Source organism: Aythya ferina (genome assembly GCF_964211825.1).
Source record: "Aythya ferina genome assembly, chromosome: Z".
Taxonomy (NCBI): Eukaryota; Metazoa; Chordata; class Aves; order Anseriformes; family Anatidae; genus Aythya; species Aythya ferina.
This window is the reverse complement of record NC_140299.1, coordinates 64,473,044-64,498,753: the sequence shown is the minus strand read 5'-3', so window position 1 is coordinate 64,498,753 and position 25,710 is coordinate 64,473,044. Positions and strand designations below refer to the sequence as shown.

The following is a 25,710-nucleotide window of genomic DNA, read 5'->3' as shown; positions in this document are numbered from 1 at the left end:
GAGCGTGTCCAGAGCAGGACTACAAAGCTGGTGAAGGGCCTAGAGCACAAGTCCTGTGAGGAGCGGCTGAGGGAGCTGGGTGTGTTTGGTCTGGAGAAGAGGAGGCTCAGGGGAGACCTCATTGCTCTCTGCAACTGCCTGAAAGGAAGGTGTGGGGAGCTGGGGGTCAGCCTCTTCTCGCAGGTTACTAGTGATAGGACTAGAGGGAATGGCCTCAAGTTGTGCCAGGGGAGGGTCAGGTTGGAAATGAGGTGACGTTTCCTCTCAGGAAGAGCAGTCAGGCACTGGGACGGGCTGCCTAGGGAGGTGGCGGAGTCACCGTCCCTGGGGGTGTTCAAGGAGAGGCTGGACGTGGTGCTTGGGGACATGGTTTAGTGGGTGACACTGGTGGCAGGGGGGTGGTTGGACCAGCTGATCTTGGAGGTCGCTTCCAACCTGAATGACTCTGTGGTTCTGCGACATTAGGAACAGAGTAGAAGCGTGCACAGACGGTGTTTAACTGAGCGTTGGCTGTGCAGGAGCGGGGCATTCCTGCCCTCAATGGGGTTTGGGGAGGAGAGGGGGCTCGGCGCGCGGCCCCGCGCTGCCTCAGGCGCAGCTGCGCGCTCCCGCCGCGCGGTCACGTGCCCGCGGCCCGGGGGCGGGGCTGGGGCTGGGGCTGGGGCTGGGGCTGGGGCGGGGCGGCGCAAGATGGCGGCGGAGCGGGAGCCCCCGCCGCTGGGGGAGCCGCGTCCCGCCGAGCTGGAGGAGCTGGAGGACGGCGAGGAGCTCTTCGCCAGCACCGTGTCCACCATGGAGGTGAGGGGGCGGCTCCCCGGGCACGGACAGGCCTGCCTGGGCCGCGGACGGGCCAAAAGCGGGGCCGGGAGCCGCGGCCCTGCAGCGGCCGAGGGGGTGTGGGGGTGGGGGGCGGTTAACGGCCGGGCGCAGGCCGCCTCCTGTCAGCCCTGCCCCGGGCACCCCCCCGCAGGGGGACAGTCGCCCCCCTGCCTCCTGCCGTGAAGTTTCCTGCCCCTGACCTTTGCGGCGATAGGATCGCTCCTGTTTTTTTTTTTGTTTTGTTGTTTTTTTTTTTTTTTTTTTTTTCCTCCTTTGTGTGCCGGCTGTCCTTCGCGAGAAGGCACAGCGCACAAAGAGGCTGTTAAACGTGTTTTGTAAAGCAGAAAAGCAACCGCTTGTCCTCTCTCTCTTACCTCTTTTTCTTTTTGTAGATGCGTAAAATGTGCAGTGCTAGGAAAAAAATAAAATTAAAAAAAAAAAAAGATGTGTGGAAGCGTGCTGTGAAGGATAGCGAATGGTGTGGACCTGCAGTTGACAAGGATTGCACTGATAGACGTCCGTACATCTGCGTATCACTGGGGTCTTGGTCTGTGCACCGAGACTGCAGAAAAGCATAAACATTGTCTTCTATCTCCTGTGGCTTTAATTCTAGACCATGGTAGACTTAATGCCTAAAACCCAGTTAAAAGTCCTCTTAATGATTAAACATAGTTACTGAGAGCTCCTCTGACTTGGAAAGCTGGCATCGAAACACACTTTGCATTGAGTGGCTTGGTTGACAGTCCCCTTGTGCTGCTTCATTTTTGTATGCAGTTTATTTGGAAGAAAATAGCTAAGGGGAAGTCTCTTTGCTTAAAGAGAAGCTTTGAAAAGCTCTGTCAGTAAAGTTTTTTTTGTCATCTAATCAGCTACAGCATTTAGGGAAGAGCCTCGCTCTTGTGACTTCCTAGCAAATTTGGAAGGAAAACTTGAATCATGACAACTGAGTTTGAACTAACTGCTCAGCACCATGAAGCTAGATCATATAATTCAAGTGTATAGGGCACCTTTGCCCAAAGAAGGGCAGTCATCCAAGGTGTGGGCTTAATTAACCTGACTTGAGGGTTGTTTTAATCCTATAAATATTCATGTCTCTAAATGGCTGTGGAGGTTCTTTAAAGTAACAACAGCTCTTTGCAGTTGATCACATACTTGCTTGTGGATTACCTGAGGGGAAAGTGAAGCAGGGGATGGTGAGGTCCAAAGCTGGTTTTGATGAAGGTGGTGGTTTTTTGAAAGGGTTCCTAACTGGTTTGTCTTCAAGCTGCACATATGATTCTGTATGATTAATTCCTGTTCTTACCCATCCTGAGCATTTTTTCTTGCTTTCACTCTTATTGCAGCTCACAAAAGGCATCTTGCTTCTTTCTTACTTGGATGTGCAGTGGAAAAGGTGTGAAACTGCTAATAGGTCTTCCAAATAGCTTTTGTGTTAACAAAATGTTTCCTTAGAAGACACCCACTTATTCATCTGAGTTTGTTCTGACAAGATACAACTTTCACATGTACTATGAAGAGTATACATGGAATATTTAAATGCAGTTTATGAGGAAGGCTTACTTGTGTAATTAAATGGAGACTTGTATATTTCAAGGTGGTTTCTCTGGATGTGAAGGAAAAGGAGCTGGAGCTTTAACAGTGCAAGTGTACATACTGAAAGTTAGTGTTTTGCATTGAACCCTCTCAATTCCAGAATGAAAAACATTAAAATGTCACACTGAGCTGTAACATCTGGAATTTCTGGGGCGTAGCAGGAAGGTGTTCTAGGACTTGAAAAGTTGCTGTGCTGGAGTTAAATGAGGGCGCTTCCCTTTTTGTGAAAATAGAGCTTGAAAGCTCTGGGCAGCTGTCTGAGCAGCAGCTTGTCAGAGCTGGTAGGGAGCTTGTTTCCTTGTCAGATATCTGCAGTGCCTTTGAGTAGTAGAATGATTCTTGGGTTTTTATTATGCCAACTGTATTGTAATGTCTCATGGACTACCTCCCATTGAATTCATCATCACAGAGTGGTCTCCCATTAGCTGCCACAGTTGCTTTCATCAGTGGAAACAGTCAGACTGTATCAGACAAACGGTCTGTCTAAGCCAAGACTGCATTTCCAACAGTAGTCAGTGGTAGATGCTGTGCAAAGAATATTGCTGACGATTGTGTGTATGTGCTGGCACTCACCTGTAGTGCTCTTCCAACTACGAGGATTTTGTTCAAGGGCTTCCTGAGCCCTCTGTAGTTTTGTAATGTTCACAGTCTTCATGGACTTACCTAGTTGCTAAATTTTCAGATGCTTTTTTTTTTTTTTTTTTAAAAAAAAAAAAAAAAGTTATCTAGATATGTGTGAGAAGTCCTGGAAGTTAACTCTGCGTTACAAGGATAATCACCTCCTGTTACAAGTTTTTATAAATAAATTGCTAATTTTCCGACTGTGTCCTCTGCTGCTATTAGGAAAGACAGCAAATGACCACGTGAAAGTCACGTTTGGCAACATACGTGAAAAAGCATACCTTAGATTTTCTGAAAAATAGTACATTTAGTATTTTTTCATCATTACCTTGTTCTCCTCTTCCTCCTTGCCCCAGTCTGTTCTATTCCACTACTGCTTGAAAATTTTCTTTGCCATCTACTTCCTTGTTTTTGTTGCCACTGTTGTGCCACTTCTTACTCCATTTCCTTCTAAACACTTCTCACTCATTTCTGTATCACCCACCTCCATCTTCTGTAAAACAGGTACTGTGTGAACATGTGGCTGAGCTGCTACCTACTCATTACAATTGGTATTAATATTCCTGTTGTGTTTTTTTTTTTTTTTTTTTTTTTTTTTTTTTTTTGTAATGGAAGAATACATGGAGGCACTTGAAAACAATGAGTAAGCAGATGTTGTAATCTATCAAGGACTGTTATTTAGGGCAGGGTGTGTATGCAATCTCATTGCCAGTTTAACAGTTTATGTCAAAGACCTGCAATATGTGCTTGGTTTTCTGTGCAGAAGGCAAAATATTAAGTAGGAATCCAGATGTCTTTCTAGATATATATTGAATTTAACACTGGCAATTACAGTGGAAGCAGTAATAATCTCAGTAGAATATCTGAGAATAAAATATTAAGTCCTTGAACACTATACTATAACTTTGCAGAAGACTAATTCTGCGCTCAAATTTAATTGGGGTAATTCAGCTGGAAATACGTCTCTTGTTCCTTGGTGTTAAATCCAGGCTGTAATGGATGCACAGGGTAGTTCATTGTAGGGTAATTGTGTGCTCTAATTTTAGGGCATTATGCTCCTACTTGAGTCTTTATTCTCTCTGCCCATGCAGTACTTTGTGAGCTTCTGAAACAGATTCAGTGAAAACCAGCCAGATTGCCTGGAGCAACTGGAGTACTATGGTGGTCTGCCTGTCAGCCTACTGAGACCCCACCAAAGGAGGCTTGGCAGAGCTCAAACAGGTAGCTGAACTGGTCTGGGGGAGACCCTGTTGTTAAGGGATGATGTCCAAACATCCAGGGCTGTAACATCAGCCAACAGAAAACACAAGAACTTGTTTTTGTGCCTTCGTAAGTCAAGGCTATAAAAATACTCATTTATTGCTACCGCAGTGTAATGCACAATTGAAGGGAAGAAAATTGAGGTTGTGATTACCAGTTTGGGTTGGAATGGGCCCATAGTCCTCTCATCAGAATTCTGTTTCTAGACAACAAGCAGAGCAGGATCCTGAATGTCCTGGCCATTGAGTGTCTTGGTTGTTGGGTGCTTCCCTTCAGTTTCGGCACAGAAGCTTTACAGGCAAAATGTAAACCTGTCCATGTTTCAGGAAATGGACAGGTTTGTGAGTCACTGGCATCAAGAAAGTGTAACACTTCTAAACAGTTATGCTGCCTGTGTGTGTGTGTTGTCTAGGCAATGAGTTTGTGCAAGTCTCTGTCTTCTGTTTCTTTTCTAATACTCAGATTTTCTCTTTGTTATGTATTTAATAGCTTCTCTGACTGCCATTTTTATAGACATTTTAGCTGTACTCCATAGGCGTAAAAGAAAGAAAGAACTTACCTACTTATCTGCTTTTAGCTTGTACCTGTAGGAGAGTGTAACTGGAATAGCTTCATGTTACTAATACTTGTATGGGTGCATGAGTACATCTTTTTTTTTTTTTTTTTTTTTTTTGAGAGAGGCTGAATAGCACTCTGTTATCCATTTCTTGTGTAAAATAATCAGATGATTAGGAATTATTGACTGTAATTTCTGACACATTCAGGGCAGTGGCTTTCTGTGCCTTCATGAAGTTCACTGAGAACAGCTGTCTGTTTTGAAGATGACTTTTGAAGACAGTGTCCTAACCTGTTACAAAACTCTTAAAAACAGGTTGGTTCTGTGTCCAGAACTACTGTAGCTGTTCAGACCATTAATCATCTTTTAGAAGCTTGCATGTACATATACATTGTTATTTAAACTTTTCGTTTTTAGTTTTCTTCTTCATATAAAGACAGTTCCAACTGTTTGTCACCTCCATCCTTAACTTACCTCCTCTGAGAATGACAGCTGTTTAAAAATTCCAGAGAGCCATTTAAAGATTTATAGGTCCGGTAATTCCGTATTCAGCAAAAGGCAATTTTAAATGACAGAAATCTTCCTTTAGAAGTGAATCATCCTCAAAGCTAAATGTTAATACCTATTATTCTTAAAAAGCAAGACGTGAAGTACACAACAAATACAAATTTTATTTCATATTCATATAGCAAATAATGCATAGGAAGAGCATGTGCTTCACTGGAAGTCTTCCTCTGAGAGTTGCTTCTAGACCTCATTCCTTTTTAACAATTTATAACAGCTGCATGAATAAGCTTTGTTTGTTGAGCCTTTCTGAGGTGCCTCTGGGGTTTGTTCAAGGCCTCTCCTTTTGCAAGTATTCTCCACTTGTGCTTCATGGAAATGGGGTAAACAAATTACGGAGGAAGCACACTGTAACTGATCTGTGACTATGCCTGTGAAGCCTAGTACGTAGTGCCACTTGAACAGTGCCATGGACAGCATCTTTCCCAGCTCAGTAATGAAAACAGATCCATAATCCTACCAGGGCTCGGTGGCATCTTTCCATGTGTTTGTCTACTGCTACGAAGACTTTCCAGTTTTTGAGGTAGGAATGGTTTGCTATTGGCTTAGGTTAATTCTTCTGTTTAAATTGTTGATTTAGGCACATAAATGTGTTCTTATTACGCAGTGTGTGGATCAGGTCTAAGAGTTCAGGGTGATTTTTCTATCTGGTAGGGTTTTTTTTGTAATTAGAAGCCAGATATAGTCAAAAGTAATCATCAGTGAGCAAAACAGCTGCCTCAGATAAAACTGAGCAGATAGGCTGGGAGAATATCTTGAAGATGTATTTTTTCACATTGTTTTTTTTTCACCATTCAGTAATCAGGTGCACAATTAAGGGATAAAGCTGGAAGCCATCTGCTGTGTACAGTAAGTGTCAGGAAGGCTTTTATTCCCTGTGCTTGGCCATGTTACAGCTATTTCTCCTGGAGGTGAACTGACAAGCATGAACTGTGTGTCATTCTGCATCCCTGTTGGTGTGGGGTACCCACTACGTGCTAAACCATAAATAGACGAGTGGGGTTTTACTCAGAGTCGAGCAGTGGAGAACCTTACTTGGAATGAGTAATCTGTGATGTTTCTGTGCAGAATCACTTATGCTGATAAAACTATAAATTGCTGGAGCCTCACAGGGAAATAAAGGCTTTGCTGTTCTAGCTGAGGTACACAACCTTGAACTTGCAGCTCTGTGCAGCCCTACACAGAGAGAGGGGCTGTTTCTTCGGGAATGTGCTACTTGCGAGTTCTCAATTCGCTTCAGTGTTGACCTTCCCATGTGATGCATGCTATCTATGCTATCGTTAGTAGAATAATGGAGCATGTCAAGTGGTGATTTTTCTTTAACTTGCTAGCTCATTTCCTCTAAATTAGTTATGTGTCTTGTGATACAATTTAGGATGGTGCTTCAGAGAATGAACAAATACAACTTTGTTACCTCGCAGCACTGTGTTTGCTGTGGGATCATTTGGGCATTGGTGTAGTATGAGATGGGAAGTGTACCTGTGGCTAGTGGACTATTTGCTTCTAAGTTTATAAACTCTACTACCTTCGTATAGTTCCCCAGTGTTTCTGCTTTGACTTTCTTAGTAAGCTCTAGGGCAAAAGCATAGCAAGCAGTTTGAGAAGCTGCTGCTTTTGTTGCTCATGACTTTATTTTTTTATTGTTTTCCCCACATTACATGTGGAATTCCCAGAGAGTTGGCAGCTGGTGGGAGAGGGAAGGGAATATAATCTCCTTCTGTAATTTGAATGGAACATGGGGTTTCTGTTTAAAGGAACACAGACTTTCTGGCATACTTGTATTTTCTTTCACCTAGAAAAAAATTTTTTTTAGAAGAAAAAATTTTGAGGTCAAGAGAGTCTTGATTTGGTTTGTCCCATAGAAAACAATTTTGTACTGTTCCTGAGCTTCTCGGGCAGGCTTCTGCTCCTTGCTTACTTCCTCTGACCAGAATTTCAGGTGACTGTGATCTGGGTTGATGTGGGGGCCAGGATGCTGCTCTGTGCTGCTTCAAGTAAAGCTGCAGTTGTGTACGTATGTTGTATCAGAACACAACACTGTTCTTTGAGAGCCGGTGGTCAGGAAGACCTCTCCCTTAGGACCAATATCCATGCCATGCTTTATGCATGCTATGTTTATGAATGTACAGTATATAATCTGAACAGATTACTTTTGTGTTTTTTTTGTTTGTTTGTTTGTTTGTTTTGTTTTCAGGCTTTTTTTAGTGTTTTGTAGCCCATGATGTTTGTTGAAGTGTAGCCTGAAACATTTCTTACCTATTTTGAATTTTGGTTCTGAACCTAAATTATGACAACTCCCAGCAAAAATTAGGAAACACATAATGACGTAATTTACAGATGCCCTTGAAAAGGGCATGCATTCATGAATAGATACGCTGTTGTTGAAAAGCTCTTAGCTAGCTATCTGGGATGGAACTGTGGGAAGTGAGTCTTGCAAATTTTCTAGTACTGTTGCAGTAACCCTAGCTGATGCATACTCAACAGAATTTGGTAACTGAAGCACTGGTCTTTTGTTACATGTGTATTTGTTTTTTGAGTAAGCTGTATACTTGGAACCTCAACTTCAGTATCGATTCATCTGTTTTCCTGAGCGTCTTCCGAGTATTTCTCTTTTCACAGGACAAATTCTAGTCTTCAGTGAATTAAAAAACCTGTATCAGTGGCAAGCCTAGCTTCCATGTCAGTGCAGTGTGACCCTGTGTAGGAATAATCCCTGAATTCAAACTGTTAAAGATACCAAAACTTCTTATGGCTGCAAGCAGAGCTGAGTTGTTTTAGTAGCATTAATCTACTCTTTTAATCTCTGAAAAAATGGGATGGAGAACTTGAAGATTTGTTTATTTTTTTCTATGTACAAATCTAAATATAAGCCTTTTGAAAAGGAGCTTAATCAAATCACATTCAGCAATACTAATAAAATGATTCAAGATACTTCTGTAGCAGCTTTTGTTTCACGCTAATTAAACTTGAGGAAATGAGTAACTTTTTTTTTTTTTTTCTCCAACAAAGAAATGAAGAGAGTTGTTGACCAGCTCATATCCTTTGTTCATTGTTATCACACTAAGAGTAGGAAATGGAAATAGCTGACAGGGTTTCCTTTCTGTACATCTTTCCCTGTTTCTTTGCAATGAAAGAATGCTTGTTGCAATAATTCTTATGTGGACACGTGGCAACTGGCTCCGTGCTAATTATTTCTTTTTTTAACAGTCAAGTCCTTCATCTCCAGAGCCAGCAAGTCTTCCTGCAGAAGATCTCAGCACAAACTCCAATGGTCCAAAGCCGACAGAAATCATGCTAGATGATGATAGAGAAGACCTCTTTGCTGGTAATTACTTGTTTCTTCTGGTGTGTCTGTATAAACTTGTTTGCTGTTGGACTTAGAAAGAGTATGCTTTTCTGGGGAGGAGGTTTAAAACCTTTTTGTGCTGTTGAAGGTCATTTTCTTGGCTTGGCTGTAAGGAAATACGAAGCAGTACTGTTGCAATGGAAAGTTAAATTTTAATTTTATGCAATTGAGAGTTGTAGCCAGTCTTAACTGTTTCTTAGTCTGTTGAAGGTACACTTCCTGGAAATTTCATTAAGTAATGAATTAATGCATTCAGGTATTAGAAGTGTCCCTTGCTGCCTTCAACATTGTTTGCTATGTTCAACAATCATGTATTTACTTAAAGTCCTATGGTCTTATGAAATACTGTTCATTTTCTGAACTTGAAAGTTAGCAGGAGAAATAGTGCACTAAAAAAGAAAAAGATATGAGATTCATCTTTGCCCAAAGTTGTTCTGTCATTGTTAATACATCTTGCTACTGATCGTGCATTATTGTAAAACTGTTTTGGAATGTAGCCTTTCATTTTGAACTCAAACTAGGAGATTTTATCTTTCTTATTAGTAAAAACAAAGTGATATATGACTTATTCTTCAGGTTAGATAAGTTTTGATTAATTGAGAAAGTGAAATTGGGATTTTTTTTCAACTAAACTTGCGTGTGTGGTCTCAGGAGTAAACACTTCTATTACACTCTTGACAATATATATTTTTGTAAAGTAAATTAAAAATTACTTGCACATACTGAATTAGTGGCACCTCAGGGAACTTATTTAATAGAAAAAATTTGTGTATTTTTTTCATTTGACAATGATATACAGGTTTTTTCTTGTGCGACTATAGTGTTGGTTAAGTCTGTGTAAGTACTAGTTTCTCAGTGGTGTGTACCCTGGCTGTGTAGAGTGGCAGTGTTAGCTGGTTAGTAACACATTCTGGTGATAGCAATAAAGTAGTAAAATGTAATTAACAAAACAAAAAAAACACATACAACACATCTGCTTCATACCTATACATAAGGTATTTGTGTCATTTCCCAGTTATGAAGAAAGGTAATTCAGATTGTATTATAAGCCAGGGGTTATTTCCTTTTTCCGCAAGACTCTTTTTATTATAATGAAAAGGTAACAGACCAGCATAGAGGAAAAGTCCTATCAATTCACTAGCATTTGATTCATGACAGTACTGCATGTTTGAAGAGAGATATATGAAAGCTTTGATAAGTAACCAGTCAATACTTCCAATCCCTTATTAATCAGTCACTACTTAATGTTGCTTGTCTACTAACCCATATCCTAACATGGGATATGGTTTCTGTCACAGTTACAGGTATATTTACGGTTCAGGAAAGGAGATATAATAGGTTTATGGACATCAAGAGGTGGTTTCAAATGTTTCTTCTCAATGGTAACAATGTTTCTACAACTACTTACTGAGTGAGTCAGTTGGCTGTCTGCTTTGAATACAATCCTAAATTCATCTTCATTGATTTCCCTGTTACAGTCACTCAAAAATAGAATCATTTAGGTTGGAAAAGACTTCTAAGATCCAGTCCAAGTCTATCACTATACTGTGTACCTCAGCGCCACATCAACGTGTTTTGTGAATGCCTCCAGGGATGGTGACTCAACCAGTTCCCTGCGCAGCCTGTTCCAATGCCTGGTCACTCTTTCTGAGAAGAAATTTCTCTATTTCTAACCTGAACCTCCCCTGGCACAGCTTGAGGCCATTCCTTATAGTCTTGTCACCAGTTATCTGTGAGAAGAGGCCAACCCCCAGCTTCTTTTCAGGTAGCTGTAGAGAGCAATAAGGTCTCCCCTGAGCCTGCTTTTCTCCTGACCAAACACCCCCAGCTCCCTCAGCTGCTCCTCACAGGACTTGTGCTCCAGGCCCTTCACCAGCCTCATAGCCCTGCTCTGGACACGCTCCAGGGCCTCGATGTCCTTCTGGTACTGAGGGGCCCAAACCTGAACACACAGCACTTGAGGTGCAGCCTCACCAGAGCTGAGTACAGGGGGATGATCACCTCCCTGCTCCTGCTGGCCAAGCTATTTCTCAGTTTTAGTTTCTAAATTAACTAATTAACTGTTTCTAAATTAACTCTATTTAGTTCTGGGCTATTTTTTGTAGATAGATTTATATTCACATCTATTATGTTTGTTCTGAACTTACCAAACTTATATTTGCATATATTGGAATGTACATTTGTTTATGACACCGTCAGAATATATTAACTAGTTTACTAACTCTCTGAAACTGTTTTAAGAGAAATAGAGAGTAAAAACCAGAGGCATTTTCCTATTTCTTTTGTATTTATTTTGCCTGATTTTATGACTTAGAAAGACTGGCAGTGCTTTAAAAATGAAGCTTTCTAGTACTAGGAACAAATACAGTATTTAAAGTCAACTTTTTGTAACCATAGAGCAATCTGGAATAGATATTTTAGGAAAGCCAAATTCTCTTCTGGCTGGAAAATATAAAGGAAGAAGGTGGCTGGAGTAAATATTGATGGGAACCAAACAGAAGGAACAAATGTTAGCAGCCAGATTGTTTCAACTGAAGTGGATTCTGTGAGAAAACAAACGGAACTGATTTAATGAGTTTGAGTTTGCCGTGGGAGGCATTCTTTGAAATGTGTATGGCACTGAACTGAAAGCATTTAACATACTGCATGTCTAACACGACAAAAAGTGGTCTGTAAAAGGTCAGTTAACATACAGACTGAGGCTAGGATGGGCTCTGAAGCAGGAAAAAGAGCAATTAGTGGAGCTTAGGATAGAATATGACATCTTTCGCAGTATCTTGTTCTAAGCAGGAAGTTTGCATGAAACAGTTGTATCCTAGTGAATAACTTCTCTCTTTCTGGTTCTCTTTTTTAGGACTGTTTTGTTAGACAGTGATGTTAATCCAGTCCTTGAAAGAAACAATGCCATGGATAGAAGCAGTGTGAAGGCTGTGTGAGAGATATATTTTCTTGCCTTCAGCTTGGTTGCATAAGCCTTGCTTTCTATGAAAGCAAGACCTAGTTAAAATATGAGTGAGATTGAGTTTTGTTTTCTTGGACATGTTGAAATTACAGAGAAATCTGTAGTTCGCCTGTAGGGACAAGAATGGAGTTCCACAGCTTCCTATCACTATTAGATGCTATAAAATCCAGGTGAAGAAAATCCTATGGATGGCTACTGGAAGGAGAGATTCTGACTCTTTGTAGGTATAAACAATTATAGTTTTGTAGTCGTACTTGTAAAAATGTGGTAATCACAGAATCATCTAGGTTGGAAGAGACCTCCAAGATCACCTAGTCCAACCTCTGACCTAACACTAACCAGTCCTCCACTAAACCATATAACTAAGCTCTACATTCAAACATTTTTTAAAGACCTGCAGGGATGGTGACTCCACCACTTCCCTGGGCAGCCTGTTCCAATGCCTCACAACCCTTTCAGTAAAGAAGTTCTTCCTAACGTCTAACCTAAAACTCCCCTGGCTCAATTTAAGCCCATTCCCCCTCATCCTGTCACCAGGCACATGGGAGAACAGACCAACCCCCACCTCGCTACAGCCTCCCTTGAGGTACCTATAGAGAGCGATAAGGTCGCCCCTGAGCCTCCTCTTCTCCAGGCTGAACAATTCCAGCTCCCTCAGCCGCTCCTCGTAGGACTTGTTCTCCAGGCCCCTCACCAGCTTCGTCGCCCTTCTCTGGACTCGCTCAAGCACCTCAATGTCCTTCTTGTAGCGAGGGGCCCAAAACTGAACACAGTACTCGAGGTGCGGCCTCACCAGAGCTGAGTACAGGGGGACGATCACCTCCCTAGCCCTGCTGGTCACACTGTTCCTGATACAAGCCAGGATGCCGTTGGCCTTCTTGGCCACCTGAGCACACTGCTGGCTCATATTCAGCCCACTATCCACCATCACTCCCAGGTCCTTCTCTGCCTGGCAGCTCTCCAACCATTCCTCTCCCAGCCTGTAGCTCTGCTTGGGGTTATTGCGCCCCAGGTGCAGGACCCGGCACTTGGCCTTGTTGAACTTCATGCAGTTGACCTCAGCCCATCGGTAATGTTAGTGATATTTCTCTCTGACTCCTGTAGGCTTGAAATTGATTTATTATCTATCTAACAATGCAACCTTAAATAAGGTGAGGGAGAAACGCTATGATTTCCTGAATTGTGTTAATGCAGTTCAGAATCTGTTGGTTTTTTTTTTTAGGCTTTTTTTGACTGTGCTTAAAGACTCTTTGCTACTGTGTTTCTGGGGCAGCCATTAGAAAGTGCATGAAATAAAATGTTTTAGATATTCCTCATCTCTGCTGACTTGTAAGTGCTTTGTCAGGGCTGTTAAAAGTGGCGTGTAAAGGTGGAAGAAACTGAGGTCTCTGTCTGCTGTTGGAGATGAGTAGACTTTGCTGCAGCCTTTGTCAGTATTGTGGTTCTTGGTTCTGTAAATGAACAGTCCTACTAAACCCATTTAAGCACTTTCACCTTTAGAATGAAAGTCATTGTGATGATTATTTGGCCAAAAATGAATTACTTTATCTTAGCCCATAGTTTTCTTACGTGTGGGAACCATAATAGTCAGTGCTTCAAATCATTCAGTGTCAGGAGTACCTCAAAGGTCTTTGAGTTGTGTCTGTAAAACCTAGCCATCCATAAGGTTCTACGAGTAATGAATATGATAAGAGTAATGAATTAAACCTTGAATCATTTTTCCCAAAATGTTGGCCTCCAGATCCATATCTAACTGCAGAAACATGTTGTGGACTGCCTTTGCAGGACATGGCTGTCTATGCTTTCTTCCTTTGGTGTTCACAGGTGACGAGCAAGCCTGCTAAGCAGTACCATTGTGCAGTTACCATTTTCAGAAGAATAGAAAGTTCAGTTTTTTCCACTCTGATTGTGAATGTTAGATTTTTTCCGTTCCAAAAGGTGTTTGGGAGTGCATCCTCTTGTACAAGTAGCTAGCTACTGTATCCTCAGGGAAACTTGATGTATTTTGGTAGGGATTTTTTTTGTTGATTTTTTTGGGGAGGGGGTGTTGTTTTCCTTCAGGCTGTTACAGATACATCTTAGCTGCTTTTGTTTTTTTCTCCTGGAAATTTGTACAGAAACGAACATCCCAATTCTGTGGACCAGACAAGATAATACTTGAAGCTCAGCCGAACAGCAAGTTTTCAGCTAGCGTGCCTGTCAGGCTGTTGTCATGTGATAGTCTGAGCAGAGCAGATATGTGCAGATGCCTGGCTGCCTTTTAGAAACTGGTTAGTGAGCTCTACGTCTTTTCTGTGAGAACCAAACACAAAAGCACTTGAAGCTACTGGTTTATAGTGCTTCTGTTCTCATTAAGGTTATTTTTAGTCCTCTTCTTGTAAAAGTAAGAGTCATGGGCTATGACTTAAGCATAGCAGAACACTCAGTTCTGTTAGAATATCCATCTACAATTTGTGCTATACCCTGGTGAAGCTTTTTTTTTTTTTTTCTTGTAATAAATAAAATGTATCCTTTGTTCTGGACAAGAGTTTCGACTTCAGTTTACTTCCAAATCTATGTGAAAATCTATGTGATCATCTGAATAAATTTGCAAAGATAATAAAATTTGAGCACTCACGTGATACCAGAATGTTAAGAGATCTATGATGTTTAGAAGTGTGATCAGTAAAAATAACTTACTCAGCTGAAGTGAGCTGCTTGTGAAGAATTGCAAACTTGCACTTTCTGAGATGATGCTTGACAAATACTGGTGGTGAAAGGTAAAGAAACAGGAGCTGTATGATGCTGAGATCGAGCTCCCTGCTTAAGTGCTGATAGGAACTTGGAGCAGTTGCCTGTAGAATGTTAAACCTAACTAGTTGTCTTTTGTAGCAGGCAGAGATATTTTCATGTTCTTTTGAAGCTAAGCATCTTGAGAGATCTTTTGTCAGAGACCACTGATGGGTTATAGAGCAGGCATTCGTGTGCATAAGTCTTACAGCAATAGATTGGTTGGAGTGCTTAACATGTGCTGATAACTGCCATGGCTGACATGAAATATGTTGGACCTCAGTGTTTCTTCCTTGAAGCTGGGCAGAGCAGTTGCCACTATTCCAGAAGAGCTTATGATTTTGAGAACTATACAGTAAAGCAAGACATCCAAATTTCATTTTTCATGCAAATATTAATACAGAGCTTAACAAACAAAACAAAACAAAAACATATGCAAAGACTGCATCACCTGATTTCTCAAATTGAAAGAATGTGTGTGAGAAGCATGACTGCCAGAGGTCATCTGAACAAATCTGTTTCTTGGGAAATAATCCTTTAGCAAATATACTAGTTAAAGACTGCTTTTCTGAGGGGAAAGAATAGCTAGAAAGTGTAATAGCCTGCTATTCTTATTATAGAGCTAATGCTTCTTCTCCCCTTCAGAATCTGTCTTGAATGACAATAACCTACTTCTGAAATTAGCTTCTAATACTTTGCCTCTGAACAAGAAGCATGATGTCCTTGTCTTCTCCTGCTCTCTCCACTCACCCCCTTCCACTGCTGTTTCCATTTCACTCTTCTAGATTTATGTAATATGCTGGGTACATGCAGCCTTGGGGGTGAGAGGTAACAGGAAAGGACAGCATAAACTCTTCTTCCTAAAATAACTGACTTGTTGCTATCATTCGGACATACTTTTTTTCCTGTCCATAAATCCTCTCAGAAAACAGAAGAGGAGGACTCATAGGCAACACTTTGCAAGACTTGTTAATTCTCAACCAACCTGGAGTCACACAGGTCTGGAAATGCTGGTGTGAACGAAGTCTGCTCTTACGCCAGTTCTAATCCTGCAGTTGCAAGTTGGTGGTCTTTCTGAGAGGAAAGCTTCTTGCATTTTCAACTGCTTGTTCTTGCTGCTTCCTCTTACAGAAACAATCCAGCAGAGTAGCTTCAGCTGTTTTCTGAACAGTGGTAGGGGACTGATCCTGGGTTGATTTCATGTAGTAATCAACTCAACCTGGGTCAGTTCATGTTACTAAGGGGTGTGTGGATACAGGTCTGAGAAAGAGGAGTGGTGGGGAGGGTGTGTGCCACTGCTTTACCTGACAGCAGTGATGGTTTGACACCTTTAATTCACACTGCCTTTGTGAAGTCATATTTTCACAGAAATGTTTTCTCAACTGATGATGGTGAGAGATCGGTGTGGTGTGAATGCCTTCAGTACTTGTGTTATAGTCCTGTCTAAAATTTTAAGGTACAGCAGGCTGATTACTGATGGCTAGTGGTTCGATTTCCAGACATTTGTGTTGGAACATAGCTGGTGGTAGAAAAAGAGTGAATTAAAGCAGAACAGCTCCATTTATGTATGTGTGCATGTGTCCATATATACTTATATACTTTGGTGAAACAGTCAGTTGAATAAGTTCTTACATATGTTGAATGCTGCTAGCAGACAAATAAGAGAACTACCTCTTTTCAGTATTTAAATGTGGTTCTTCCACCGTCTCAGTCTAAAAGCTTTTTTTTTTTTCCATCTGTGTCAGCATGACTACCCGCCTCATCTGAGGTTTTGAACTAAACTTCTTTGTTGTATTAATGGTATATCCTTTCTCTGTGGCATTTGAGGGTAGGAAGGAACAGCAGGATTCTTCAAAAAGATTTAGCAATAAGAATAAAAAAGGGGAAGGAAAATTATGAGCTTTTCAAGAAAAAAAACATTTGCTCATATTAAAATGGAGAATTTAAAAGGTGCTTGTGTTTAGTTTGAAAGTACTATGTAAATCAATAACCTGAAAATTAGGAAGAAGATTGCCAGCAGGTCAAAGGAGGTGATCCTTCCCCTCTGCTCAGAATCCTCACTCAGAGTGCTGAGCACAGCTCTGAGCTCCCCAGAGCTACAGGGCAGAGTCCAGGAGAGGGCCTCTAACATGGTAAAGGGCGTGGAGTGCTTGGCACAGGAGCAGAGCCTGAGAGAGCTGGGACTGTAGCCTGGAGAAGAGAATCACAGAATCATTTAGGTTCGTAAAGACCCTTAGGATGGTCCACTCCAACCATCCACCTAACACTGCTGACCCACCACTAAACCATGTCCCTAAGCACCATGTCCACACAACACTTAAATACCTCCAGGGATGGTGACTCCACGGGCTACAGCACTTCTCTCTGCCACCCCTTCACGGTCACTCCCTGCCCCTGCTCCCATTGGGGTCCTTCCTAGGGACGCTGTCCTTCCTGAACTGAGCTTGCGGGTACTGCCCACAGGCAGCAGCTCTTCAAGCACTGCTCCCACACGGCTCCGTCCCACGGGGTCCATCCATCCATCCATCCTCCAGGAGCAAACTGCTCCAGCACGGGTCCCCCACAGGTGGGCAGCAGCTCCCCCCAGACCCCCTGCTCCTGCGTGGGCTCCTCTTCACGGGCTGCAGCTCCGGCCCGGGGCCTGCTCCTGCGGGGGCTCTCCATGGGCCGCAGCCTCCTCCAGGCCACATCCACCTGCTCCACCGGGGGCTCCTCCACCCATGGGGGGGCTGCAGCGTGGAGATCTGCTCCATGTGGGACCCATGGGCTGCAGGGGGACAGCCTGCTCCACCAGGGGCCTCTCCCTGCACAGCCCGCAGGGGAACTGCTGCTGCCTGCCTGCAGCACCTCCTGCCCTCCTGCTGCACTGCCCACGGGGGCTGCAGGGCTGCCGCTCTATTTTCTCACCTCTCTCTCCCAGCTGCTGTTGCCCAGCAGTTCTTTCCCTCCCTTAACTCTGCTCTCCCAGAGGCCCACCCAGTGTCACTCATGACTGAGCTCTGGCCAGCAGTGGTTCTCTCTTGGAGCAGCTGGAGCTGGCTCTGCTCTGGCATGGGGCAGCTGCTGGGCTCTGCTCACAAAGGCTGCCCCTGCAGCCCCCTGCTACCAAAACCTTGCCATGCAAATCCAGTATGAAATATAAAAAAAAAAAAAAAAAAAAGCCTCAATACTGACCCCTGAGGAACATCACTTGTGACTGGCCACCACTGTGAGTGGCCACCGTTCACAATGACCCTTTGGACCCATCATCCAGGTATTTTTTTGTCTAGCAAGTAGTAGTACATCCATCCAAGCCGTTAGCAGCCAGTTAGCATACAAAATGAGACTTCTTCACACATGGTGTAACAATTTCAAAAAATTTAAAGTAGATCAGATCTTTAAAACTGCTCTTTTCTTAACCCTTACATAAGGACTTGTAATACTAATAATACTTTCAGAGCACCAGGCTTTAACAAGGTTAGAAGGAAGGTAGCTTATTTTCTTGTGACAATTGAGCTGTTACATATACAGAAACTGCAAGAACAGCTCTCTTCAAATTTGCATATTTGCATAGTAAACCTTTTTGGTAACTGCACAACCTGGAGTGGATCTGCTTTAGTGCCTGAAGCTAAAAGTGGTTGGAACTTTATGCAGGGAAGTTTGTAAATGCATCTTGAGATAAGCTGTGGAGTCAATTTCCATATCAAATGATGGTTCTGTGGTCATTATTATCCTTTAGGGAACTAAACTTCTTTAAAATGCACATTTACAAGAACCACAGCATTAGTTAAGTAAACCAGAATTGGAACTTCTCTATACCCAAGAAGTGTATAGTTTACCCACAGTCAAAACCAATTAATCAAGGAACACATGCAGGATTTGGAGAGCAGAGATTTAGATCCTCTTTAAATACAGATGAACTGTATACAGTCTTAAAGAAATATTGTTTCTAATGAACTGTTGTAAGCCCTAAAGAGGTGGTAGAAAATAAAACTGTTTTTGCTAGTCAGAATGCCTCATCTACTGAAAACACTTTTATTGTATAGATTATGGCCTATTTATAGGTTATTGGTTATTTAATAGATGTAACCTATAAATAGGTTATTTTATAGGTTATGGTTTTGGGGAGGGGATGCACTGTGGTTCTATTTTAAACTTCATTTAAAACATACTACTTTGCTTGGTATGTTTGATTATCAGCCTGTATGAGTAAATAAGCTGTAAATAACCTGTATAAGTAAATAAGCTTCATGGTACAAAGCCTAAAACTGGCGTAGGTGCTGAAAAAGAGCAGTCTGTAGGATAGAAAAAAAAATCATCAGTTTTCACAAAATGTCTTACAGAAATGAATGGATTCCATGACTGCTTTAAAAGACTGTTTACCTGACAGCATGTGAAAAAAGAATTGTGATATTAATCTTACTTTAACCCATTATACATGAGAGTCAAGTATCACATACAGTTTTAGCTATATATTTAAAGAAATTATCTAGCACAAATGGATGCTATTTACAGGTGATCTTACTAAACTTATATATTGTAATTTTTTAGTGTTTTTTGTTTGTTTTTGTTTTTTTTGTTTTTTTTTTTTTATGATGGACATATGTATCAACTACGTGAAAACTTATTTGCTAACTCAAAATCTTTACCTAGAAGCCACAGAAGAAGTTTCGTTGGACAGTCCAGAGAGGGACCCAATACTTTCACCAGAACCTACTCCTGCAATCACTCCTGTGACACCTACTACATTAGTAGCTCCCAGAATGGAATCGAAAAGTGTAACATCCCCTGCAATTTTCGATAGATCCAGAGAAGAGGTATCCAGCAAATTGTAAATTATGGAAATGTTTTGTTTGGTTTTTGAAGGTTATTTTTTTGTTATTTTGGGGTTTTGTTTTTATTTTTTAAATGATAGTTCCTAAATTTCAACTCACAGGACCATCCATTGGTAAGGGGAAGTATTAAAAAAATAATCTATTTTTTGGCATTTAAAGTGTGATAGGCATTTGAATATTTAAAATACAAGGAAAATTCCTTAGCCAGGTAACTGTGTTGGAGATCAATAGAAATGTTACTGATGTACAACTCTTGCTATCGTGTTACAGTTTTTAACTTGGATTTCTGAAGTAATTGTTAATGGGGAAATGGAGAGAGCAGTTTTCAATGTTATCCTCCATGTAGCTGAGGCTGATCGTGGTTTTAAGATGGCAGATTACATTTGGTGTTACATTCAAAGTCAGGGCATTGGCAAATGTCATTCGTTCCAGAGTACATCCTCTTACTGGACAACGTCAGGGGCAAACGAGTTTGCAAGCAAGACTTGTCTGTGATTTGAAGATACCTGCTTCCTGAAATGCTTCAAGATGGCATTTTATTCTTATTTTCCTCACCTCCAGCCGTGTCACACTGTCCTTTCTGCCATGGTGTTCCCTTAGATCTCTGTTCTATCAAACTTAGAAATATTGCATGAAAAGGTCAGGAAATTGTGCATGACTACAAGCAAGTATATGAAATTGTTTAGCTATCATTTCTCCCCTCCCAAGCTCTTGTGTTACTGATACCATTTGATTAAATGCTTACAAAAACATTGGGAATGAGAATGCTTTTTTTTTGAACCATACTATCTGCTGACATTGGAGGAGATAAAAACCAAAGTAATATACACTCAAGTTAAATATATGATAAAAGTTGAGGCTAACATGGCTTGAAAAGGGGCTGCCATACTAAAGGCTTTTGCAGAAAGGCTTAAAATTAAAACCAGTATTAGAAAGTATATTCACTTCATGTTGGATGGTGGATCTAAAACAGATTTTAGTTACACAAATACTTAATCTTCCTGCTACTTCCCCTATACCCTTATCCTTGTACCTGTGTATAATATGTTCATGTTATCTTGCTAAATACGGCATATCCTTCTTCCTAGATTGAAGAAGAAGCAAATGGGGATATGTTTGATATAGAAATCAATGTATCAGATCCAGAGAAAGTTGGTAAGTTCCTTCAACCTAGTAAATCAGATGGGGGTAGACTGTCACATTTCTTGAAGACTGTTGTGAGATTTTAGTATTATTTCTTACTCAGTTACCTTTTGGTAACTCTTAATATCTAAATGGAAAGATATGTAATGTATAGTTTGGAACAAAAAGTACATGAAGGGATTAAAGTAACTTGCTCTAGGCTAAGTATTTTAATTTTCTTACAGGGGATGGCATGAATGCTTATATGGCATACAGAGTAACAACAAAGGTAACTAGCGCAAGAAATACTTGCAGATAACTTTATATCGTAGCTAAGTAGATGCATCAGAAAATTGTAACTAAAACTATTATTATTTTTTTTAAGACATCCCTTTCTATGTTTCACAAAAATGAATTCTCTGTTAAAAGAAGATTCAGTGATTTTCTTGGCTTGCACAGCAAATTAGCAACAAAGTACATGCATATTGGTTACATTGTGCCTCCAGCTCCAGAAAAAAGTATTGTAGGTAAGTCTAGTTTCTGTAAGGTTTAACGTATGCATGTCATTTATATACTGTAATACAAATGAAATATTTTAATACCTGTGTTGTGCTTGTGAAATAAGTTCTAATCTGTGCAGTCATATTCACATGTAAGACAAAGATGGGTCTGAATTCAAGGTTCCCCTAGAACAACAAACGGCACAAATACTGTTATACCTGGAAGTCAGCAAAATGGTGGGCCTTACTGTAGCATAAGCAAGCACTGGCAGTGACTTAAGAAAATTGCTTTGCAAGAATCTGAAGGTGTAGGTAAGTTAGGAAGGCTCACAGACTCTGTAGGATGGTTTCAGAACAACATGAAAGTCATGCTTTAAACTTGAGCTGACTCCCCTTCAGCGCATGAGTGTTATTTAGTTCTGTCCAAAAATGTATCGTCCATAGTTTTCTAATTCTGAAGGAATTCTGATTTAAAATAAGATATCCTAAAGCAGAGAGCTATTAAAACAGCTGAAAGTAAACAAACGTTTCACATCACACACATTTATTTTTAAAGTCTTATTATGAAACATTCTATATCCAGTTTTATGTCATGTGTGTTCTACAAAAGACCTTCATCTGTACATTCTACTACACTGGTTGATAATGCCTGGAATTCCAGGCTCGATTTTTATTTTGTGAGGGGTGGGAGTGGCCTGCATTTGAGGCCTTATTCACAAATTCAAATGGTGAATTACTGAATATCCCGTGGAACAAAAAGGTAAAACTGAGTCAGTGGTGAGCTGGAGTTGGACGTTCATCTAAACCACCTTACTGCTTACATATCTATTTGGGAAAATCATGTTATGTTTTTTTTAATTACTATTTTTAAGAAAACAAACTGGCAGAGAAACAACTTTGGAAACTGCTCATGTGACTGATCACAGAGTACCGATTCAAATATTCAGAGTTTTCTGCACAGAACTCGTAGCTTGAAAAGCACAAAACTGATAGAGCAGAAATACACAAGTAGAAATTAGTTCTAAATCATAGCATACCTCTCCTATGTCTTAGAAGATAAGAATGATTTTGAATGTTCGGTGTTTCGTGGTGGTTATGGTAGGACTCTGGTTCCTGAACCATCTGAGTTTGGGTTTTTAGCATGAAAGATGCTGTTCACACTCTCACAGTTTTAGAGGTCTTCTGTTTATAAGGTTGAATATATTTCCCATACCACAAGACATCAAGAACTCCACAGTCATGGTTCTTTGACCACTATTGACTTCATCAGAGGAAGTGATGTAAAGCCGTGTACGTTTTACTCTCCATTCAGTGTGTAGTTGTTCATATGCTTCAGAATTTTCAGAGCTGGGTAGTTCGTTTGTTAATTGAAAACCTCTTAGTTTTAGAATGTAGACTACAGTAGAATGAAAATATTGGTAATGAACATACCAGTTAATTGGATTGTAACTGAAATTTATTTTCTTTTTTTGGTTTATTAGAGTGTTTTCTTATTTTGAACCTGAATGACTAGTAAGACTCTGATCTTCATTTAGATTGTCTTAAATCCAAATTCAAAAGATCTTTATAGCTTTTAACCACAATAATATATTACAGGAAATCACATATTCCACAGAACTGTTCCTAGAAGACCATGTAGCATGCAATGTTTACATTCTGTGTGTTCCAGAGTAGTATTTGTCATTTTAATTTGACTTAAATACCTGAATTTAGGTGAGCTTTATCTTCTAATTGTATCAATTACGTTAATGATTTTTATATAATAAAGTAAAATCAATATGATGACATTTTCTTCAAAGGCATGACCAAGGTTAAAGTAGGCAAGGAAGATTCTTCATCTACTGAATTTGTAGAAAAAAGAAGAGCAGCTCTAGAAAGGTAATATATGCATCTAAAACTTGTTTAGCTTCAAGATGACTTGTAAGATACTTTGCGGACTCTGTAACTGGGATCTGGGCCATCTGTACCTAGGTGAATTCTGGAGGCTGCATGCGTCTCCTAAATCTTTGTAGGAATGTGTGTAATTCCTATTAATAACTGGAAATGTAGATTTATTCATATATGGGATTAATGCTACATCTTTTCAAACTGGTAAGTGCTTAAAATTGAGATTGCGGGAATCCAGTAATCAGAACTTTCTTCATCAGTTTGCTTAGGCATTTTGTTATTCAGGAATTAAGTCATTTCAGAAATATGTCTCTTTCATAGAAAGTCAGCTGGCTGGGAAGGGAAAAGGGTGAAAGAGACCCTCAGTCACTGGAAACTAAAGTGGTGCTTTGATGACTTGCAATGTGTAGTTGTCACTAGCTGAATTTTGGTGGAAAAAAAAAAAATCACCCAGCGCTGGTATCCAGCTAATATTGTTAAAGCATCTCTGCCCCATAAGGGTACCTCTGTAGATATACTGCATCATCCCTTCTTGTTGGCATGGGTAAATAAAGAAGTTTGAAAGCAACTAGAAAAACTTGTGCAGATATACAAACTTAATTTTAGTATGATTTTATTTTATGCTGTAGCTGTGATTGCATCATTTGAGAACAATATTCCATATAACAACAGTTGTAGTTAAACGGGAAAATTGAAAGTGGAAGGTTTTAGTTTGTCTCCAGGGTCCAAAAGCTCAAGAACTTCATACATCATCCGTTTGATATGTCTTTTGACATATAATCTTAATCAAAATACATCTCTTTGGAATCATGTTACTAATATCTTTTTGTTTGCTAAATAATAGAGCATCCAACTGATACTGAACCTCAAAAATCTCAAATACTGATAGGATGTCCCATTTTACAGTTATTTCTCACTGAAAATTGGCATGTGACAAAATTTCCTTCTTAAAATTGCACACAGAAGTTACTAAAGTAGTTCTGTCACTTGGTGTAGAACTGCAAAGCACGTTGTTCATGCTTAAATAAGTCTGTTCCTAAATGAATGGTGCTGTGAGACAAAGATGGAGTAACAGCTGGGATTGGAGTAGATAACTGAGCAGATGCTTCCACACAGCTTTGTCAATAACAAAGATGACTAGTTTCCCCCTGGGTTGCTCGTTTGAATGACTTGGACAAGTTTAATTCATTAACTTGTATGCATGCTTTAAATGCTCATTTGGCACTTATTTGCTAAAGTAATTCTACTGGTATACAAGTTATAATAGATGTTAAGTGTGCCTCCTATACTGGGGAGTGAACTTGTCAGGACTTTTTGATGTTGTTAGGAAGACTTCACGCTATTACATCTCTTTTTTTTCTTTTTTCTTTTTTTTTTTTTTTTCCCTCAGAAAGACTATGAAAATCTTATCTGGCAAGGAACAACTTTTTCATCATGCCAATTTTAACTGGCTTTTTCTTTCAAAATGAAAGTTATCTGCCTACCATGGTGCTCAAATGGTATTCAAAAGCAGTGGTTTTGTTGTTTGTTCCTAAACCTAAGCAAAACATTACTGTGCACCAAAAAGTCGAACCAAAGACATCTGCTTCAATTTGCTTCAGTGAGCCGAGAGCTGTGGGGAAAGTGGGCAGCAAAGCAATGTGCCTGATTGAGTTCACTAAAATTCATGGCCTAGAATATTGAACTTACATACTGCAAGTCTGCCAGATACCCTCAAGCAACACTGCCAGTTGTGTCCAAGGAAAATACTTGAAACCTCCCTTGGACTAAGGGTTATTCTGTAGCAGCAGATTTCTAAAGAAAAATCTCTTCAGCTGCCTGCCATGTCAACTTTAATGTGTTGAGTGTTTGGAAGAGCAAGGAAAAGTTGAGCAATCCATTGAGTGAAATAGTTTCACTGCAACCCTTAAGCTTCTTTAGGAAGAAAATAAAAGTATCTGGTTACCATATCTAATGGCAGATGGAGAAAATACCCTGTTCATTGTCAGTGTACTCATGCTTTCAGTTGAGTCCCTTTCCACATTTCTAAGGTCACTTTTTAAGCAATCTGTGAAGGTAATGGGTTGGGTCTGGCAATTCACAGCAGAGGCTTGGGAAAAATTAAGCTTTCCAAAAGGTACAAAGTGCTGTTGATAGTGTTCTGTCAGAATATTTTAATTGGCAACATTATGTACTTAGGCTCCCATGACATTTTGAAGTACTACGTTTCTATAAAGCACTAATGTGACACTTTATCCATAATACCAAAGTCAGTTATGACAAACTTAGAGCAGTTTTTAGTGGAAGAATGCTGTTGAAATTTCACTCTTTAACCCGTGCTTGTTCAATAGTTATTAGATCAACTGGAAATGCAAAAAAACTGCAAAGGAAAGGAGCTGCATTAATTTCACTTCTGAGTGGATGAGTCCTGCAGAACTACTTGGGGTTGAAGGTCTAGTCTAGCCAGCAAATAAAGAGCTCATAGCTAGAACACAATCAGCTCATTTTTTCAAGACTTCATTTTATTCTAAAACAACTGAGGCAAAATTAGCTGTAACAAAAAACCTGTCTAGTGCACTGTGCAAGAATTTTTAAACAAGCTCATCTTTTTGTTGTTGTTGTTTTCTTTTTTTCCTGGCCTAAAGTGACTGTTATTGGAGCAGGAGGATTTCATTTAGCTGTCAAAAATACAAAGTATAATATTTTAATACTGCACGATGTACAGGTATGGCAGATCCCACCTTAAGGAGTTTCTGGTTTAAACAAAGTAGTTTAGAAACCATCAACTTTGCTGTGTTGTGTTATGGTATGCAGTGCATGGGGCTAGATCATTTTTAATCAGAAAGTTCAGGTTTTGTGGCAGCCTTGCTGGACTAAGACTTCATTGAATGTTCAAACTGCTTAGTGGTGCTAGCCTG

The 25,710-nt window shown here is 40.3% G+C and overlaps 1 protein-coding gene across 4 annotated transcripts in view; it reads left to right on the top strand.

The window, feature by feature from the left end:
* Positions 1-674: 674 nt before the first annotated feature.
* The window catches only part of SNX2 (sorting nexin 2), a 34,120-nt gene continuing 9,084 nt past the window's right edge, over positions 675-25,710 (top strand). For 2 of the 4 annotated variants that reach the window (XM_084503004.1, XM_084503003.1), the window contains exons 1-7: positions 675-798; positions 8,621-8,738; positions 19,123-19,286; positions 20,393-20,459; positions 20,672-20,715; positions 20,812-20,953; positions 22,726-22,804. In XM_084503004.1, coding sequence (XP_084359130.1) covers positions 691-798; positions 8,621-8,738; positions 19,123-19,286; positions 20,393-20,459; positions 20,672-20,715; positions 20,812-20,953; positions 22,726-22,804 — 722 coding nt within the window. In that variant the 5' untranslated portion in view covers positions 675-690. Of the gene's footprint in view, positions 799-4,124; positions 4,255-8,620; positions 8,739-19,122; positions 19,287-20,392; positions 20,460-20,671; positions 20,716-20,811; positions 20,954-22,725; positions 22,805-25,710 lie in introns of those variants that run through there. The other 2 variants (XM_084503005.1, XM_084503006.1) reach the window with 2 other exon arrangements.